Genomic DNA, 19,522 nt, shown 5'->3' on the forward strand with positions numbered 1-19,522 from the left:
CCCAAAAGGCTGAGCATCCTGTAAGAGCTAACCCGATAAAGAACACAGGTGAAATTAATGGAAAAAAAAAAACTTTGCAAAACTCATAAGCCCGCTGAGTTCAAGGCTGGCTAGAAGCCGAGTCTGCCCTGTTATGGTAACCACTGGGAAGCACAGCACAGGATGCACGCGTGTGGCTCAGTGCAGCTCTTGCAGGACAGGAGCAGGGCTCTGGCTCTTGTTCTGGCACTGCTCAAAAGGAGAAATCATTCAGTCTTAATAGCACAATTAAAAGCCAGAACGAGGCAACCCAGACGTGCATAATCTAAATGCAGAGGCTCTGTAGCTTCCTAAGAACCAGGAACAATGGATGAACGTATCTTGTCTGGACACAAGAACTTATTACTATAAAGATGTCAGTTCTGTGTGCTGTAACAGCAGTGTCTTGTGTTGGTCAACTTTCTGTTTCTGCAAACAAGTACCAGGAGATAATCAACTTATAAGGAAGTAAGGTTTGGGGCTCATTGCAAAGATTTGCATACAGCCTGCTGGCTTGAAGTATATTGAGACAGAACTTCATAGTAGCAGGGACTTGCTGACCTTGTAGTGGTCTGGAAACAAAGAAAGGTATGTCGGGGTCCAATAACCTCACTTCTTCCCACCAGGCTCCAAGCTGGTGAACTGGCAATGAGCCAGACTGGTGGTACATGCCTTTAATCCTGGGAGGCAGAGGCAGGAAGATCTCCAAGTTGAGTTCCAGCCCAGCCAGGGTTACAGGGTGAGGCCTTGAGTTAAAAAACAATGAGCTTACATTAGCAATGACCCTTAAGGAGACATTTAAAACCCAAAGTGCCAGACACATCCACAAAGCAGATCTAACCAGATCTATGTCTTGTTGAAACTGAGGGCAGGCGGAAAAGGCTTCAAAGAAGCCCAGGAAACCCACATTAAACCAGAATCAAAATAACACTAGTATTTAGATTATATTCAACTTTATTAAAAAATAAACTACAGAGACAAAGAACTGTACAAAAAGTGAATGAAGGCACTGTTTAGGTGGGAAGAAACAGGTTCAGCAGTGGAAAGCAGCGAGTGCTACACCGAGGCTTGGAAAATGTTCTGAAAAATCTGCAAATACCTCTAAGTTGCCCTTTGGCTAAAAGGGGAAGAAATAGCCCAGAAACAAAACTCATGCCAAAACAGCAATAGTTCTGGTAAAGTCCGTCACCTGAACACACCCTCATCCTGAACACCAGCTTATGAGGTACTCTGCGAGGCTGCTGAGCCTTGGGCAGAGGGTCCTGCCAAGTGAGCGGAAGAATAAATACAGTCATTTCACACCATAGCCTGGGCCCAGGGGGTCATGGGTAAAGATGTGCATCTGGCTATCGTCCCAACCTCACAGAGCACTGAGCCCCTGGTGGAAGTGGGCTTTATGTCTGCAGTGGTGGCTGAGCCACACCCAGACACAGGGGGCCGGCGCTGGCCTCAGAACTGCTGCAGGATCATCTTGCGTTTCAGGTCCCGGCTGAACTTGTTGATCCTGAAGAGCTCGCTGTCGTAGAAGGCGGAGAGGTTGTGGATATTGATCTGCCTGGCCTGGAGAAAAGGCATCAGAGCCATTTAGCGGGGGAGAATGGTAGCCCTTGCCTGAAAGGACTATGCTGGTTCAGAGCACCAAACCTGGGCTTTACCAGCCTCACACGTCCTCAGACAAGGCCGCGGGAACCTGTTACCCTGTGCCCATCTCTACCTCATTTGCCTGTCACCCGCTGGCACACTAAAGATGGCTGCAAGCTCCACAGCGCAACAAGCCCTGGCCCTCTCCTGTTCTTACATACCTTGTCCACCAAGTCCTTCTCAGGAATTTCAATGGTGTCCTGCTGGGCCCCAAAGCGGTTGCGTTGATATGTTACTTGCTCAGCCACTAGTTGCTTCAGTATGAAGAGCAGAAGTTCATTGTTATCTCGCCGGAAGGAGAGGTACCGGGCAAAGGTCTGCAGAAGAGGGCGGAGGTCAGAAGCCAGCTCACTCGCCGGTCATATCAGGCCATCTTCATGGCTTGAGCCGCCAGGGCAGGGGCTCCTGCTACACTTAGGCCGCAGCCTCCCAATCCCTAAAACAGGCTAGGAACCCGGTCTCACTCACACCCACCTTGCGCATGCTACGCATGACGCTGAACTTCTGTGTGTCAATGAAACTCTCCAGCATCACTCGGATGGCCATGTTGACATCATCTTCCATCACGTAGTCCCGCAGGTGCATGCGTGCGTGGGCCTCTGCCATGCGGATCATGGACTCAATGTGGCGCACTGTGATGGGGATACTGCCCGTGGCCTGCAGAGAACAGTGTGGGGCCTTCCTCAGGGGGAGACAGCAGAAGGGACTAGAGGCAAATGCCATGCTGCCATGTGGAGCAGCTACAGCTGGGCTCAGCTCCAATGCCAGGCACAAAAACAGGCCTATGGTCAGACTAGCACCACTGCCTAGTCGGCCCTTACCAAGTTCACATCCCTCTGGTCTGTTACACCTGCATCTAGCTTACACTGAACATTACATGATCCGAACAACGAGAGAGAAGCCATCGTTTCTGTAAGAACCAAGCTGAATGCTCTGAAAACAGTGGGTAACACACTGGAAAAGACAAAAACAAAACCCCCAAACAAAAACCCAGCTGGTGTCTTGGTCAGGTGTGATTTAAAATAGTCAATGGGCCGGGCGGTGGTGTCGCAAGCCTTTAATCCCAGCACTTGGGAGGCAGAGGCAGGCGGATCTTTGTTGGTTCGAGGCCAGCCTGGTCAACAGAGCGAGATCCAGGAAAGGCACAAAGCTACACAGAGAAACTCTGTCTTGAAAAACCAAAAATGAATGAATGAATGAATGAATGAATAAATAAATAAAATAGTCAATGGCCTTGCACTCCCATACCAATACAGAGAACCCAAACCAACTCAGCTCTCATGGTGATTTGGGCAAAATTTATATTAATACAGAAACTGAAGCAATCAAAAGACCATGGCCCTCTTGCACAGTTAAGGTTCACTGGTGACCAAATGGTTGAGATATGGAAGGCCATTTTTTTTTTTCAGTACTGGGGATGGAACCAGGGTCCTGTCCACACAAGGCAGGCACTCACCACAGAGCACCGCCAAGCCCCAGAGGTTCTTGGGTAATATTGCCTGCTCTGCCCCCGCCCCGTGTCTGGGTGACAAAGCCAGCAGCGTCCCCCGCTCACCATGGATTCCTTCCTCAGGTCACTGTACATCCTGGCCACTTTGTCCTGGTCCATCTGGTTAAGCTTCGGGTGGACTCTCTCCTTGGCATAGATGATATACTTCTTCAGGACCTCCTGAGGCAGGGGTTCCACGCCGTACGTATTGGGCATGGCTGGCTCCAAGGTGCCATTGGTCAGGCCCTCGTCCTTCTTGTTGCTGGGGTGGTGTCTGACGTGGCTGCCGACCACAAAGCGAGCCAGCATCTCGTCCTAGACAGGAGATGGGGGCGGGGCACCACATAAGGGTGGGGTCGGGAAGACAGGAAAAGCTACACACGGCCAGGGGAGTGACTGCCACACGTGCGAGGCCAGGCGAGCTCGTGAGCGTGAAGAGCGGTGACAGGCAACACCTGTGCCCTGAAGACAACCCCAGCCTCTCAGGAGCTGAAACAGGAGGCTTCTTGAACCCGGGAGTTGAGACCCTGTCTCCAAAGCCAAACCATCAAAAACAATACAAGAAAAAAAACAAAAACAAAAAAAAAAAAAAAACAAAAAAAACCCAGGAAAGCAACAAGCTAAGAAAAGAAAAAAATAGGGTAACCAAGGAGAGCCCACTGGCCAAGAAGCCTCTCACCACAGGACAAACTGAGAGGCATCTGGTGGTGGTGGTGGGGCACTCCGGGGGAAAGAGCACATTTAAAGCCCAGGGCTGCCTTTCTGAGGGAGAGCAGGCACGTGGGTTCATTTAGCATGGAGACGGCAGCTGCAGAGCTGGCTAGCCATCCCCTCCCCAGCAGGTGCAGGGAGCATGTGGAGCATGGTGGCCACAAAGCAGAGATTCTGTGGGGGAGGACAGGGGCCATGCCATCTACTCTTAACTGGCAGGCAAATAAGCAACCAACCTAGGCAAGAGCAGTCCTTGGGGTCAGGGGCAGAGCTGGAGGAAGGGATATAGGACAGGGTATGGTCTGTGATTAGACTGGGGATTCAGCCATGGAGGGACCGGGGAAGCCATAGAGGTCAGGATGACACTTGAATATGAGGCAATGTCCATATAGTGCCCACCCCATGTCCAGCACACAGCACAGCCCAAGCTTCAGGCAATGGCCCAGAACTGACAGGTGGCACCAGGGGATGTGGGAGCGTACCTGAACTGGGTCGATAGTGTCCCTCACCACACACAGGACATCAAAGCGGGAAATGATGGGCTCTGTGAGGTCTACATTCTCTGAGAAGGTCAGTGAAGGGTCATAGCGGCCCCCTGAAACACAAGGAGACAAGCTCAGTCATTCATCCACTGCCCCCGAGCTGTGGAAGCTTTTCTTAGGACCCGCATGCCTTTCAGGCAGAGATGTAGGGGGAAAGGAGGGTTTCGGAGACACTGTCCGATTCCATTAGAACCAGAGCTGCTCCAAAGAAAAGCCCCAGGGGGATCCTGGGTGCAGCCCCAACCCCATTTGGACCAAGTATCTGACAGCACCCACGGATGATGCAAGAAGAGCTGCACCATCAGCCTGGGGTCCCAAGGCCTTGCTCCTCTGGCCCCGTCTGGCAGGACTTATGGGACGGGGTTGCGTCTGCTGCCATGGTCGGGCCTGGACTCTGCAGCCTGTGACGGACATACCTATGGGATTGGCAGCAGCGATGACGGTGCAGCGGGCCTGCAGTGAGGTGACGATGCCAGCCTTGGAGATGGAAATGCTCTGCTGCTCCATGGCCTCGTGGATGCTGGTCCTGTCCTGGTCATTCATCTACACCACAGAGAGCATCACAGGAGGCCCCATGACTCTCTAATAAAGCCCTCCCACCACCACCGAGAGCTCAGTCCCAGAGCCCATCAGCCCAGAGCCCTACCTTGTCAAACTCGTCAATGAGACACACCCCCCGGTCGGCCAGCACCAAGGCTCCAGCCTCTAAGGTCCACTCTCTGCTGACGGGATGCCGCTGAACATACGCAGTGAGACCCACGGCTGACGCCCCCTGGCCCGTGGTGAAGATGGCACGGCTAGACACTTTCTCAATGTATTTGAGGAACTGAGACTTGGCCGTGCCGGGGTCCCCACACAAGAGCACGTTAATGTCACCTCGAACCTTGTGCTTTCCGCCTGCAGGAGGAGGCAGGGGTGGAGATAGAAGGCATTATGGGTAGGTGGGAAGGAGGGTCAGAGGACAGGCTAGAAACCCTGACCTGCTCCCCAGCAACGCAGAGGTGGGTCTCTGCAGGGGGTACCCAGCCCCAGAACCCCGGTAAGCTGAGTCCAGAGGAACGAGCTTTGGGACACAACCAAACGAGCACATGTGTCACGAAACCTTGAGTGTGCCTCGCACACCTGAGAGGGTGGTGAAGCCATAGCCCGGGACTGGACCACAGCCAACCAGCAGAGACCTAGCCTACTAGAGTGGACCAGGGTGAGCAGAGCCCACGCTCACTGCAGCCTCTCCGGTGACTTTTACCACGGGCCCAGGCAGTACTCTTGCTAACACTGATGTTTAAAAACAAAACAAAGGCCCCATAATCCCCGCAGGGAGAGCTGGCAAGAGGGGCTCACCTGGGTTCTTGGGCTCCCCTCCAAAGAGGGCCAGAGCCAGGCCTCTCTTAATGTCTTCATGCCCATAGATGGAGGGCGCAATGCTGGCAAAGATCTGAGGAACAGAGGGAGACCTGTGAGACTGGAACCAGCCGGCAGACAAGTAACGTAGTCCCTGCCTTGGCTCCTCTCAGTGATGGACTACCATCAGCGAGCAAAAAGCCCAACCGACCCTTTCCTCCCCTCCCCACGCTGCTTTTGGTCATGGTCTTGATACAGAAAGCAAACCAGGACAGGCATAGATAGAACCATGAATGAAACCTTTCCGAGAGGCTCAACGCAGCAAGGCTGGCCATGACTGACAGCTATGGCAGCGGGACAGATCTGGGACAGTGCTGGGAAAATCCCTGGAAGTACGCACTGGAAACTATTAGGGGATCCTTGAAGGGGTAATTAGACAGACCAGCAGGGCTCAGTACCATATATGGTGGGTGGGCTCCAGTCAAAAGGAGCTGAGTGTCTGCCCTACTGGTACATGGAATCTTCTGACATACCATGAGGGCTCTTGCCCCAAGTGGACCCTCAACCTTGGACTTCCAGCCTCCAGAGGCAGAGCTGGGGCTGTTTTTCTCAAATGTCAGCTTATGGTCCCTCCTGCAGGGTGCAGCCCCTTCCTACCCCACCAGTGCCAATATTCAGAGACCCAGCCTAGGGGGTAGGGTGCCTGGTTCCCAGAGATTCCAGGTGGAGCCCTGCCCGGCCACCTGCCTTCTCTCCAATCTGCTGGTCCTTGGAAAGGCTGGTGATCATCTTCACATCCTCATCCGTTAGCTCACCAACGGCCACTTTGTTGTCCTTTTTGGCAACATGGTTGGCCAAGATGATAGTGGCAAAGACTGGGAAGCCATTGGCGGTATTAAGTGAGCCATCATAGTTATTGTGGTAAATGCCAGTCAGCTCCTAGGAGGGGGAGGTCACATGTCAGAGGGTGCAACCTGGTGTCCCCACAGGAGGGTCTTACACCCAGGCTGCTTTCCCCCATCTCCACTCCAAGCTCCTTGTGCTGCAGAAAGATGAGCAACCCAGGAAGTATGGAAGCATGAGCTTTGTCCCACTGTGTTTTACGTGGGGAAAGAGATATGCATTAAAGTCTTCATCCTCAGCTTGGCACAATTGCAACGTGTTAGTGAGGTCATTTAGGGTGTGCCCTTGGGAGGGGATCCCTAGACCCTGACAAACTCCCTGCTCCCAGCTCTCTCTCTCTTTCCCCACGAAGTGAGCCACCACACTCCCTCCCCACCTCACATTCTTGCCACAATGCACTGTGCAGCTACATCCACAGCCACAGGCCCCAAGACCACGGACTTGCACTGGCACCAACCCAGGATAAATCTCTCCTCTTCTAAGCTGACGTACCTGTATGGTACTGTCACAGCAAAGATGAGTTACGCCCATCACTCTGACCAGCGGGAGAAAAGCTCTCCTCCTGACTCAAGAGCTAGTGCCAGGCTGAGGTCCCCCCCACATTGGTCCCACCCACACTGGTCACAGCAGATCCCACCAGTCAGTTCTTGGCAGCATCCACTTACTATCTCGTCTCCTGGCTTGCAGCTGTCCACCAGATCAGCAAGGAGAATAGCATCCTTGGAGCGGGGCAGCCGGCCGGCCGCCACCTTGCCGGGACTCTCCTGGATGCGGATACGCTGGTAGTTCTGATAGATGGTCTGCTCGGAACAGAAAAGATCATGGTTCCTGCTCTCCCCAAAGCACAGCTTTCCCGTGTGCTCCGACCCGACTGCAGCCCCCAATGGATAAGCAAGCCACAAGTTCACAGAGACCAAGGACAGGTCAACTGTGACCCGGTGAGTCTCTTCATCTGCTACCATCCCTGGGCACCGTCTTCCTCCTACTGGGCTCTAGCCTCTGCTCTATACCCTGGAACCTAGATTCACCTGTGTCCACACCTCAGCCCAGTCATAAGTAGTGTGTGATTCTTGGCTGAAGGGGGTGCTGGGCTCGAAGCATGACCTTGCAAAGATCAAGCCGGGCCATGTGTAGGAGTGCCTACAGCAGCACCCACAGCAGCAGAGCAGGACCACATGGTGGAGCTGTACCATATGCTGTAGCATCCACTAGTTCATTTACAATCCAGAAAAGAGACAACATGCTAGAGTCTGGGCTGCAAATGTCCCCGATGGCCTATTCATAGAAGGCATTGATTCTTCAGTCCACGTGTGAGAGACAAGCCTTGTGGGAGGCCTTAGGTCACAGGGGCATGCCCTTGAATGGGACTAGGGGATACTGGATGGTCTCCTGTTCTCTTTGGTGTCTCTGATGTGAAGTGAGCAGCTTGCTGTATCACACATCCCTGCCACACACAGTCCCCAAAGCCATGGGGGTCAATTGACCCCAAGCGCGACTCTAATCCTTCAAATCAATTACATCAGGTGTTTGGTTATGGGAACCCAGAGCTGACTGATTGATACACAGGACCCAGGGCCTGAAAGCACACACATGACAGGTGATGGTGGTGTACTCCTTTGAGCCCACAACTCAGGAGGCGAAGACAAGGCAGCCGTCTGTGAATTAGAGACCAGCCAGGACTACATAGTAAGCCCCAGTCTCTTTTTTTAAAAAAAAGCAAGCACACAATCACATCTATATGCTTGCCTGATCCTGCTGAGTGGGTGACCTTAGCCCTCCAAGTCTCTGAGCACCCGTTATTCCACAAGATGAGATCTGTGGACCCTCCCTCCCAGAATGTAATAAAGATTAATACAGCAGGCAGCCAGCGAGGCCAGCCCACACTTGACCCCACTTGCTCATCCCAACTGTACAGCTCAGTGTCCTGGGGGCAGCGTCCACGACATGGCTAAGTGGGGCTGTAAGGATGAAGAGAGGCACAGCTAAGTGCAGCCGTGGAGCTGGGTCACCCAGGTGACTTGAACACTGTCGCTGGCAGCTTCCTGGCCAGGCGGCTCTAAAGACAGCTCAGAATTGTACTAGAGGTACAGGAGTCTCCCAAGCAAGGCTCTGCAGGACCCAAGGTGGCTATAACCCTGGAGATCCCCCACAAAAAGCATCAGGAGCCAGTCAGGCCCTACCAACAAGTCTCAGAGGTGGTCCAGACACCCATGTGATGGGCAAGTAGATGCTCTATTGGGGTGGATAGGAAGAAAAGTGGGCCCTGTTTGTCCTTATCTTTAGAGACCACAAATGTGGACACACCAAACAGGATCACCTAGTCTCAAACATATTGAATTCTTGGAGATGCAGGACCAATCTGGTTAATTCTGCCTTAAGGCATGTCTAAGTGCCTTAAGGTCTCCTGGCCCTGGAGATGGGTTAGGCCTCACACACCAAGGGTAACACGACAGGTCTGGGTCACTCACCTCCTCCATGTTGATCTCAAAGGGCCCAGCGGACTGGCACTCGGGGCAGGAGCCAGGCTTCACCTCCTGGTTCTGAGACTGGCAGAAAGGCCCCAGTACAAAGTTGCACTTGCTACAGTTGTACTTGACCATGCTGAGCTGGGGCAGGACTCCAGTGCAGCTGGTCACTACGCCGCTGGTACGGATCAGCTGGTTCAGGTGCAGCTGCCTGGGTGTGAGATGTAGCAAGTACATCAGAGGCTGTGGGGTACTTCCTACCCCATTCTCTGGACTAGGCCCCACTCACTCTCCCCATGCTGTGGAGTACTCTTTGTATACTGTGCAGATGTGCTGCTGCCAAGGTGCCTTCTGATTGATTTAATAAAGAGCTGAATGGCCAATAGCTAAGTAGGAAGAGGTTAGGTGGGACTTCCAGGCAGAGAAGAGGAGATGAATCTAGGCAGGGAAGAGATGCCAGAGGAGACAGAGAGGAAGCAGGACATGTAGGAAGAGAGGTAAAAGCCACGAGCCATGTGGCAGCACACAGATGAACAGAAATGGGTTAATTTAAGTTATAAGAGCTAGTTAGAAACAAGCCGACGCTAAGGCTGAGCTTTCATAATTAAGTCTCCGTGTTGTTATTTGTGAGCTGGCGGTCCCAACAAGAAAGCCTGCTACATATGGCACCCAACTTGGGGTGCCAGATAAGGCTACCAGATGTTAAGGGTTACCTAATTTATTCCAGTATAATAAAAACTGGGAGTCAGAAATTGAGACAAAAACCTGGAAAATCCAAGGAAAGCAGAGCAACTGACTGACCCTCTCTTCACGTTTTTCCCAGACCACTCCAGAAATTCCCTGGAACTCTTCCCTCCTCTTCCTGTCTTCCCTAGCAGCCTTCCTAAGTCCTCCAAGAAGAACTTTATAGCTAATCCCAGTCATCCAATCTCTGACTCCCATCTTTTGATTCAAGGTTGCCTGGTTGGCACAGTGGATTGGCTATACGGACAATTCTCCTCCAACACCCCTGCTCACCTCAGTGAACGCAACTCCTCCACCAGAGGCAGGTGGGAAATGCGCACGTGAATGTGGTTGGTGATGCGGTCGTACTTAGGGTACATGGCTAGCACTACCTCCAAGGCAGCCTCATCAAAGATCTGCAGCAGCTCGGCTGGTGCTTCAGGTAGGAAGTACGCCAACACGTGTTCCCGGGCGGCCAGGTCTTCATAATTCACCACCAGGCTCTCGCGGTTCTCTAAGGAAGATGGCGGGTGGAATTGACGACACAGCTGGGGTCATGGAAGGTAGCTAACATCTTAGAACCTTGCTGGCCAAATCCTCTCTACCCAAACCAAACCCGAGTAAGCCAGAAAGTCCAGCCAGCACCAGGCCCGCTACCCGTGGCTGGCTGTGCAACAGAGGTCCAAGTGATATATAAACATGCCTATCTCTGGCCGGGAGGAAGAGAGCCCTTGGGCGACAGAAAGAGCACCACAGGCTGTGGAGAAAAGCCTACAGAAGAACTATAGCCATTCCTGGAGGGGCTGCCATAGTCTGAAGCCGTCAGACCCTTTCAAGCAAATGTCACACAGAAATGCTACCACTTCTGGATCAAAGCTGTCACGCACAGGTTGAGGAGCGGCTCAGTGGCAGAGCACATGCTTAGAATGTGCTAGGCCCTGGGTCCAACCTGACACTGCAAAAAAACAAAAAAACACCCACAGGATACTAACACATTTTTAAGCATGTCCCCAAACACCCCAGCTCTGGTGCAGACATAGGAGACCCTGGGTTCCTCTGAAAGGATGCCTCCGGGTTTGTCCTTGTCACCAAATGTTCCTGGGCATAAGGTGTTTAGTGTGCTACAACAAGGCCAGCAGGAGCAGCCCTCATGGTAGGCAGGATACAGAAGACAGGCCACCTTCACCCCTCAGTGCTGAGACAGCCCAGGACCTCACTCAAGACAAGTATACCTTTGCGTTCCGCCCCAGACTATCAGCAACGCACCTTTGCACATATCACTGATGCGTTCCTTGAAGACATTGTGGCCGTGGCTGTCCACATGGGTGCGCAGGAAGTTCTTGAAGCGGTGGTGGATCTCCAGCCTGGGTCCCGCCATGCTCACCCACTCGCGAACTGAGTGTCCCTTGAGGTCCTCCAGGTTCTCAATGCTCTCGATCATCTCCTCGTCCTCCTCGCCGTCCTCTGTGGCGCGCTCTACCTGGCGGCGCTTACGGGCAGGCCGCTCCTCATCTTCCTCGTCGCTGTCTTGGGTAGCAAGACACCCCTGTATGCAAGCTTCTCCCAGCATCCTCTGCACAGTGTGTGCCACCCATGCCTTCCCCACTTCCTGAGGCTCTGGAGATCCAAGGAGCCCCTTGGGGATGCCCACCACACATACCATACAGCAGTCCCCGGCGCATGCGGCCCAGGCCTCTGCCAGCCTCGCGGTCCCTCTGCTTCATGGCCCGCTCAGCTGCCTCCCTCTGGCTGGCTGTCAGCTCCTCCACATCCTCATCATCCAGGGCCAATCCCTCCGCCTCGTAGACATCGAGCTCGGGAATGGGGCGGTAGTCTCTGAGAGAGGGCAACAACAGATATTGAGTCCCCAATCAGCCCGCCTGGGGATGGAGTCTGCTCCACAGGCTTACAAGGCCCTAGGTGGACAGTTGCAAACAGAAAGCTGGACATTTGAAGAACATTATTTGGGGACTCCATCAAGGAGGCACAAGCTCCCAGGATGCAAAGGGTGGTCCATCTGTATGCATGAGGTGCACAGTCATGGGATTCAGCCAGGTGAGTCTGGGCAGAACAAGCCCCACATCGACAGCGCCACCTGCTGGTGGTATATGATGGATGAGGTCAATGCTTTCCCTAACACAGATTTCTTCCCCAAAGGCACTACCCAGCTTGGTCTTGAGAAAATTACCAAGGAAAGTATCACACGAGGTCATTTAAAAATCTCTAACTGGCACCATTTTCACCAGAAACTAGAAAGCATGAAACTGTCACAGCAAGGAAGAAACTGGGGACTTACAACAGGACAGAAACTAGGAAAACCCAATAAACAATAGAATATGGGCTTTGGGAGACTCTAAAATCCACAATCCCAGTGGAAATACAAGGCACTAACTAGCTAGTCAAGTCTGCTCTCAACAATGTGAACACCTATGAGCTAGAGATGGTTCAGTGGTTAAGAGCACACACTGCTCTTTTTTTTTTCTTCCTTTTTGTTTTTTGAGACAGGGTTTCTCTGTGTAGCTTTGTGCCTTTCCTGGATCTCGCTCTGTAAACCAGGCTGGCCTCGAACTCACAAAGATCCGCCTGCCTCTGCCTCCCAAGACTGGGTTTTAAAGGCGTGTGTCACTACGCCCAGCTCACATACTGCTCTGGCAGAGGATCAAAGTTGGATTCCCAGCACCCACTAGGTACCTGCCCTTACATGTGTACACAGGCACAGATATATTTGAACACATAAAAATAAAAATTAAGGAGCTGAAAAGACAGCCCAGAGGTTAAGAGCACTGGCTGCTCTTCAAGAGGACCTGGTTTCAATTCCCAGCACCCACATGGCAGCTTACAGTTGTCTGTAACTCCAGTTCTGGAGGATCTGAGGCCTTCTTTTGGCTTCTGAAGTCATCATGTGGTACAGAGACACACACACAGGCAAAGCACCCACAGACATAAACAATAACCTTTAAGTTAAGGAAATTAAAGGAGAAACCACCTTCACCAGCTGTGGTAGTGCACCTTTTTTTTTTTTCTTCAAGACAGGGTTTCTTTGTGTAGCTTTGCGCCTTTCCTGGAGCTCACTCTGTAGCCCAGGCTGGCCTTGAACTCACAAAGATCCGCCTGCCTTTGCCTCCTGAGTGCTGGAATTAAAGGCATGCGCCACCACCGCGCGGCTTAGTGTACACCTTTTTACTAGGGGTCCCAGGAAACAGAGTCAGGAGGATCTCTGAGCATTTGAGGCAGGTCAAGGACACACAGTAAAATTTCAAAATTAACACCAGTGTGAGAACAAGACAGGATAGGACACATGGGTGAGAAGAAAAGATCTGAGTTAAAATTAAAACAACTACCAAGCACATTCTGAAGAAAATCTATGACTACTTTTAAGGGCGAAGAAAACAGAATGAAACTCTAATAAATGGGTTAGGGACAAAACCCCAGGGTGGCCAACAGATAAACCCATCCACACAGTAGGTCATCACTCAACCTTAAAACAGAAAGGGGCCCTGACAGGTGCTGCAGCGTGGATGATACTGACAATCTCACACCAATGGATTAAGCCGCACCATTACCATGTGGTCCACAGAGGGGTCAGACTCAGGAAGACAGCCTAATGGTGGATGGGGAGTCAGTGTTTATGGGAGACAGAGACTCAGTTTTGAGAAAGGTTCTGGAGACGGCCAGTGGTGATGGTTACACAGTAACTCAGATGAATGCCACTGAGCCACACACTAAAATGAAGACATTTTGTTGTACATCTTACAATAAAGAGAGTTGGGCTGGAGGGCGCAAGCAGAGGACCTGACTTCCCAGCACTCATAACCCAACCTGTACCTCCAACTTCAGGGAATCTGACACAATCTTCTGGCCTCTGCAGGCACCTATACATTCAAGTACATAGACACACACTCAAGTATACACATAAATGTTATTATGGGCTAGAGAGATGACTCAGTGGTTAAGAGCACTGGCTGTTTTTCTAGAGGACCTGGGTTCAATTCTCAGCGTCCATATGGCAGCTCACAACTGTCTGTAACTCCAGTTCTTTAGGGTCTGACACCTTCACACAGACATACATGCAGGTCAAACACCAATGCACACAACATTCAAAAGTCATTTGAAAAAAAAAATTGAGACAGGGTTTCTCTGTGTAACAGTCTTGGCTGTCCTGGAACTCTCTTTGTAGCCCAGGCTGGCCTTGAACTCACTGAGATCCACCTGCCTCTGCCTCCCGAGTGCTGGGATTAAAGGCGTGGGCCACCACCGCAATAAAAAGGAAAAGGAAACAGAATTAGAGAAAGCCAAGACTTTGACACCAGAAAGGCTTCCAAGAGCAGATCCCTGTGGGCCCAGGCGCTATACCCTCCCAGCGGCTTTTCCCCACCCGAGCATAAAAACCCAGCCAGACTGGCTGCCTGAAAAGCTCACACCCACTGGCTCAACCGTCTGAGCTATTCTAAGCTCACCCAGCAGTCTCTCTCTGGTGAGCACTTGTTAGGTACTCTGTCTGTCTAACACAGTGCCAGCAGTTTCTTCCCTGTGGTATCCAAGTCCCATCGAGTCAGGGCCATCTCATCTTTGAGTGGGTGATGCGATTCTACATTCCAATAGGCTGCAAGCTCTCTCCTCAGGGCCACATGGCCTCCCCCCAGGAGCCAGCATCTCCCAGGGAAGCGGACGGGACGTCTGGAGTTCTTTTCACTTCTTCAGGGTAACTGGTAAGGCTGCCCTTTCTCTGGTTAATGTTCTCTGACTACCCGCTCAAAACAAACAATTTCACAACACCAAACTCAAATCAAGTAACAGTCCAGACTGGTGCTATGCAGAAGTCATATCAACGCTTTCTGAGGCAAGTATGTTCTGACCCTGAAGGATTTCAGTCACGTGAAACAGTGACATTCCAATTAGTCTACAGCCAAACACACAAACCAAACAACCTGGATCTCATCGAGTTACAAAACCTATGTGCCTTAAAAGACAACATCTGCAGACTGATGGGATGGCTCAATGGCTAACAACCTGCCACCAAACCCGAAGGGAGTTCAGTCCCTGAGACCCAGGAGAGGAAGGAGAAAAATCAAGTCCATCAAGTTGTCCTCTGACCTTCCCAGGAGTGCCATGGCATGTACACCCATACACAGCCACTTAACGAACAATGTAATGAAATATTTTAAAAAGACAGCACCAAAAAAAAAAAAAGAGGGGCAGGCAGATCTCTGAGTTTGAAGCCAGGCTGGTTTACAGAGCAAGCAGGACAGCTAGAGCTGTTACAGAGAAGCCCTGTCTCCAAAAACAAACAACAAAAAATGATGGGCTGGAAATGGCTCAGTGGTTCAGAGTACTGGCTGCTCTTGCAAAGGACTTGGGTTCAGTTCTGGACACCCACATGGCAGCTCACAACCATATGTTAACTACAGTTTCAGAGGGTCTGATGTCATCTTCTGGCCTCTGTGGGCACAGGCATGAATGTGGTACATAGACCTACATGCAGGTAAAGCACTCATACATTTTTAAAAAAGATTGAACTTTGAAAACACGGTGCTAAGTGAAATGTTGGCACAAAAGGACAAATATAGTATGATTCCAGTTCTGGTCAAACGATCAGAACTGGAAGAGCTAAGGAGATGAAGAGTAGATAGCCGGGTAGCTGTGATGGGGTTGGGAACTGGGATCCATAGGCAGGAGGGACCTCTGTGGGGCAACAGAAACGGTGCTCAGGAAGCTTGCATTGAACATCCCTGAGCTGTACTCTTATAAGGGTAAGGCTTGGAATACATCTTTAGGCACCCTCCCCAAGGTCTTCTCACTTTAAAGAAGAGGTATAAATCCAAGAGTGAAGACAGATAGGGCGGGAGAACAGGAGGGGCACCGGATGAGCAGCTCTGCAGGGAAGCCCTTGACTCTGGGCCCAGGATGATCTGGGTCATTCCTCCCATAGCTGGATACACACCACACACCAGGTCTCACATAACTCACCTGGCGGTACTTAAAGCAAAGAACTAAATGGTGCAGAAGGCTCCTGAAGTCCCTCTGATGGCTCACACCCCAGACATCCCCCAGGAAAAGGCACAAGAAAGAGGGTGCCACGAGGCTCCTAGGTGCCCACATAACTGGTACCCGATCCCAGCTGTAGTTGCTGGTAAGGCTTTAGTACAGATCTAATTGTACTTCCTGGCAAAGCTTACATCCTGTTTGGGTTAGTCTGCTTGTAAACCTGCACATTTCTAGCTGGGCGGTGGTGGCGCACACCTTTAATCCTAGCACTTGGGAGGCAGAGGCATCTCTGTGAGTTTGAGGCCAGCCAAGGCTACATAGAGAAATCCTGCCTCAAAAATACCGGAAAAAAAAAAAACCAAACCAAAACAAACAAACAAAACCCTGAACATTTCTGACCCAGGGCCTGATGCATGCTGGGCCCAAGTTTGCTGACTGAATCTAACCTCTCATTTTCAGGAGCACCATGCAATGTGTTAGAAAAGGCAGAGACAAAATACTTTCAGTCCACTTCCCATGACTCTTTGGATCAGACTCTATGGGTCCCCTTCTTCTGAGATGGGGTTTGCCTGGGCCTTACGGTCTAGTCTGAGCTGTATGTAGTAAGCTGGTGAAACTGTCTCTCCCCGATCTGAACCATGCCACATTCAAAGGCAAAGTTACCAGGTTCATACACTCATGGGTCCCCAACCAGGCCACCAGACACAGGGTGTTTCTGCTAAACCACCCAACCATGACATAGACTGAAAATACCTCTCCATGCCATCACCAATGAGTTCCTCTCCATCCTCTTCTTCCTCAACAGGCCCCTCGGTGCCCAGCAGCCCCTCAGACTCATCCTCAAATGGGGGGAGGTCTCTGCCAGGGCTGGAGGTAAGGGCATCTGCACGTCTGGAGCTTCGGCCCGGGCTGGACGTGAGAGGATCGCTGACCCGTCGACGCTGCCTGGCAGGGCTAGATGCTGCCGAGAAGGATTCAGAAGACTCCTGCAAGAGAGGGTGCCATCAGACACCTGAGGGACACAGGCTGACACCCACCATGGGGTCTTCCCCGCTGGCTGCCTGTCTCCTGTCTACCAGGCACCACTCAAGGACATGGAAGCCCTTCAGCCCTGAGTCCGTTCCAGTTGCTGGGTCCTCTGCCTGCGAGGATCTGGGCTGAACCAATCAAGGGCCATCTTCTCACATACTGGGTCACTCAGATCACCCCATGTCTCTCTTATGAAAAACTAGCCGGGCGTTGGTGGCGCACGCCTTTAATCCCAGCACTCGGGAGGCAGAGGCAGGCGGATCTCTGTGAGTTCGAGGCCAGCCTGGGCTACCAAGTGAGCTCCAGGAAAGGCGCAAAGCTACACAGAGAAACCCTGTCTCAAAAAAAAAAAAAAAAAAAAAAAACTATTGGGGGGCTGGAGGGATGGCTCAGAAGCTAAGAACACTGGCTGTTCTTCCAGAGGTCCGGAGTTCAATTCCCAGCACCCATATGGTGGCTCACAACCATCTGTAATGAGATCTGGCTCCCTCTTCTGGCCTGCAGGGATACATGCAAACAGAACACTGTACACATAATAAATAAAGAAATCTTTGAAAAAAAAAAGAGAGAGAGAGAGAAAAACTATGGGGACTATGCAATTTTTTAAGTCGTTTATCCTTAAGTGAGCACCCTACTCACTCCAGCCTCCACAATATGCTGGGACAAGAAGTGATGATTAAGAAGTATCAAGGAACACGATTCTAAACTGAAGGAAAGAACAGATCTTTACCCTTTAACAAGTCAGAGTCGTGAGAACACGAACACTAAGAGCAGGGAAGCCGGGCCTGATGTCACATGATGTCACAGGTATGTAATTCCGAATACCCAGAAGTTGAGGCCTGAGGATTGCCAAATCCAAGGCTAAGCCCCGCCCTCCCCCTGCCCCCGCACTACAGACTGAGTTCAAGATCAGCCTGGGTGCCTTTGTAAGACTCTTTCTCTTCTTTTTCTTTTCTTTTTTCCTGGATTTTCGAGAGTGGGTTTCTCTGTGTAACAGCCCTGGCTGTCCTGGAACTTGCACGGTACACCAGGCTGGCCTCGAACTCAGAGATCTGCCTGTCTCTGCCTCCCGAGTGCTGGGATTAAAGGCGTGCGCCACCACCGCCCGGCAGTGAGACCCTTCTCAAAAGAAGTGGGTCGGAGTGCATGCAGCTACGTGGTAGCGCGCTTTCCCTACAAGCGCCAGGTTCTGAGCTCCATTTCCTGCACCCTCACCACTCAAAGTGCACGGAGACCCGGGGCCTAGGGACACACGAGGGGTGCAGAGACGATCCGTCCCGGGCTAGAGTAGCACTCAGGCCTGCCACTGGAAGATGAGACCCGGCAAAGCAGGCCGAAGCCGCTGAACACGCCCGCCCGCGATCACCCAGCTCCTCACCGCCATCTCCGCGATAGATCCTCCACACCAGCAGCCACCGGTTTTCGCGCGAAAACTGGATCATGTGACCCGCCCCTGCCCGGGAAGCTCCGAGAGGAACCCGACGTCACGACGTCCGCGTCCATCTATGGCGGGAGGAGGGCTAGAGTGTTTGGTCACGCCTACACCAAGCGAGGCCCCGCCCTAATCCCTGGAGACCGGCCCACAGCATTCAAAAGGCTGCATCCAGGCCGCCGGTACACCTGGGCTTAACCCTGCAGGGCTTATCGCAGTGAGACGATGGAGTTGGACTTTGGATCGCTGGCGGCTCTGAGGACCAATCCGGCCTCCTATCTGTGAGCCCTTGGTGTCAGTATGGCCACTTGATGCAACTGAGACAGTTTTCTGATTTCTTCCTGATTTGATATCAACTTCTCCCGAAGCCCTGAGATTCAGTCCTCCAGGCACTCAGGCTGCTGTGGGCGTTTGTCAAAGAGGGGAGTCGTGTTGGCGGGGGGTGGGGGTGGGGGGGGTGGCAGAGGTGGCAGAGGTGCAGGGAGGGCGTTCCCGGTGGGAAGGATGTAGTGTGTGAAGCGGTAGCGCGCAGGCTGGAGGGTATAGGGACCCCTTGGTTCACAACTTGTGAAGCCCAGGAAGGAGAGTGGGAGAGCTCAGATCGCGGATCTGGCAGATCTGCAGTCCGTCTAGGAGCTGGAGCTCTGTTCTGACGTGAGGTCACCCGAGGGAGTTGTGGGAGCCAAGTGCTGGGTGAACTACTAGCTGCCACCTGCTGAGGTGGACAGAGCCAGGCTGGATGCTTCCAGTGAGGGGACTGCTGCTGTTCCTACAGTCCTAGACAGCTGGGTCTCAGCAGGATGGGATTTCTGTTGTACGTACATCATGAACAACAGTTCTTGGTTCTGTACAGGACCCAGAGCAGGGCAGAAGTATGGAAGGAAGCTCAGAAGTGGGATCTGCAGGCCGCATAGTACCAAAGATACCCCTGGGTGCTACAGGATGTGTCTTAGGGAGATGGGTTAGTAGCATGACCTCTGAAACAGGAACACACAGCCCCTTTCCTGCTGGAGGCCTCCCCCAAAGCTGGAAACCACTGTGCCACTGGGAACCATACAGGTGACAGCAGCATTCACCAGTGTGGAAGGTGCTGTGTCCAGATGACAGAGACTCCAAAAACAAGTAAAGGGCGTATTATGTCACCATGATAGGATATGTTTTTTTAAGGTTTATTTATTTATTATGTATACACTATTCCTCCTGCATGTTGCCTGCAGGCCAGAAGAGGGCACCAGGTCTCATT

At 52.0% G+C, this 19,522-nt stretch overlaps 1 protein-coding gene across 1 annotated transcript; it reads right to left on the reverse strand.

The window, feature by feature from the left end:
* Positions 1 to 954: 954 nt before the first annotated feature.
* Positions 955 to 18,360, reverse strand: Mcm2 (minichromosome maintenance complex component 2). The gene is made up of 16 exons (XM_006994954.4): positions 18,226 to 18,360; positions 16,572 to 16,804; positions 11,494 to 11,669; positions 11,100 to 11,360; positions 10,128 to 10,347; positions 9,114 to 9,321; positions 7,311 to 7,445; positions 6,490 to 6,681; positions 5,743 to 5,836; positions 5,048 to 5,298; positions 4,818 to 4,944; positions 4,342 to 4,454; positions 3,215 to 3,463; positions 2,134 to 2,316; positions 1,821 to 1,976; positions 955 to 1,578 (listed from the first exon to the last, which is right to left on the reverse strand). The coding sequence occupies exons 1-16, from the start codon at positions 18,229 to 18,231 to the stop codon at positions 1,468 to 1,470; spliced, it is 2,715 nt and encodes a 904-aa protein (XP_006995016.1). The 5' UTR covers positions 18,232 to 18,360; the 3' UTR covers positions 955 to 1,467.
* Between the last annotated feature and the right edge of the window lie 1,162 nt (positions 18,361 to 19,522).

The sequence above is a fragment of the Peromyscus maniculatus genome, chromosome 3, assembly GCF_049852395.1.
Source record: "Peromyscus maniculatus bairdii isolate BWxNUB_F1_BW_parent chromosome 3, HU_Pman_BW_mat_3.1, whole genome shotgun sequence".
In the NCBI taxonomy this organism is placed as follows: Eukaryota; Metazoa; Chordata; class Mammalia; order Rodentia; family Cricetidae; genus Peromyscus; species Peromyscus maniculatus.

Bases quoted from the DNA above. Each gene is read 5' to 3' on its own strand.
- Mcm2 (XM_006994954.4), bottom strand. The intron at 5,299-5,742 runs GTGAGCCCCTCT...CTCCTCCTGCAG, and splicing joins AGGGGAGCCCAAGAACCCAG to GCGGAAAGCACAAGGTTCGA. The intron at 2,317-3,214 runs GTGAGCGGGGGA...TGTTCTCTGCAG, and splicing joins ACCTGAGGAAGGAATCCATG to GCCACGGGCAGTATCCCCAT.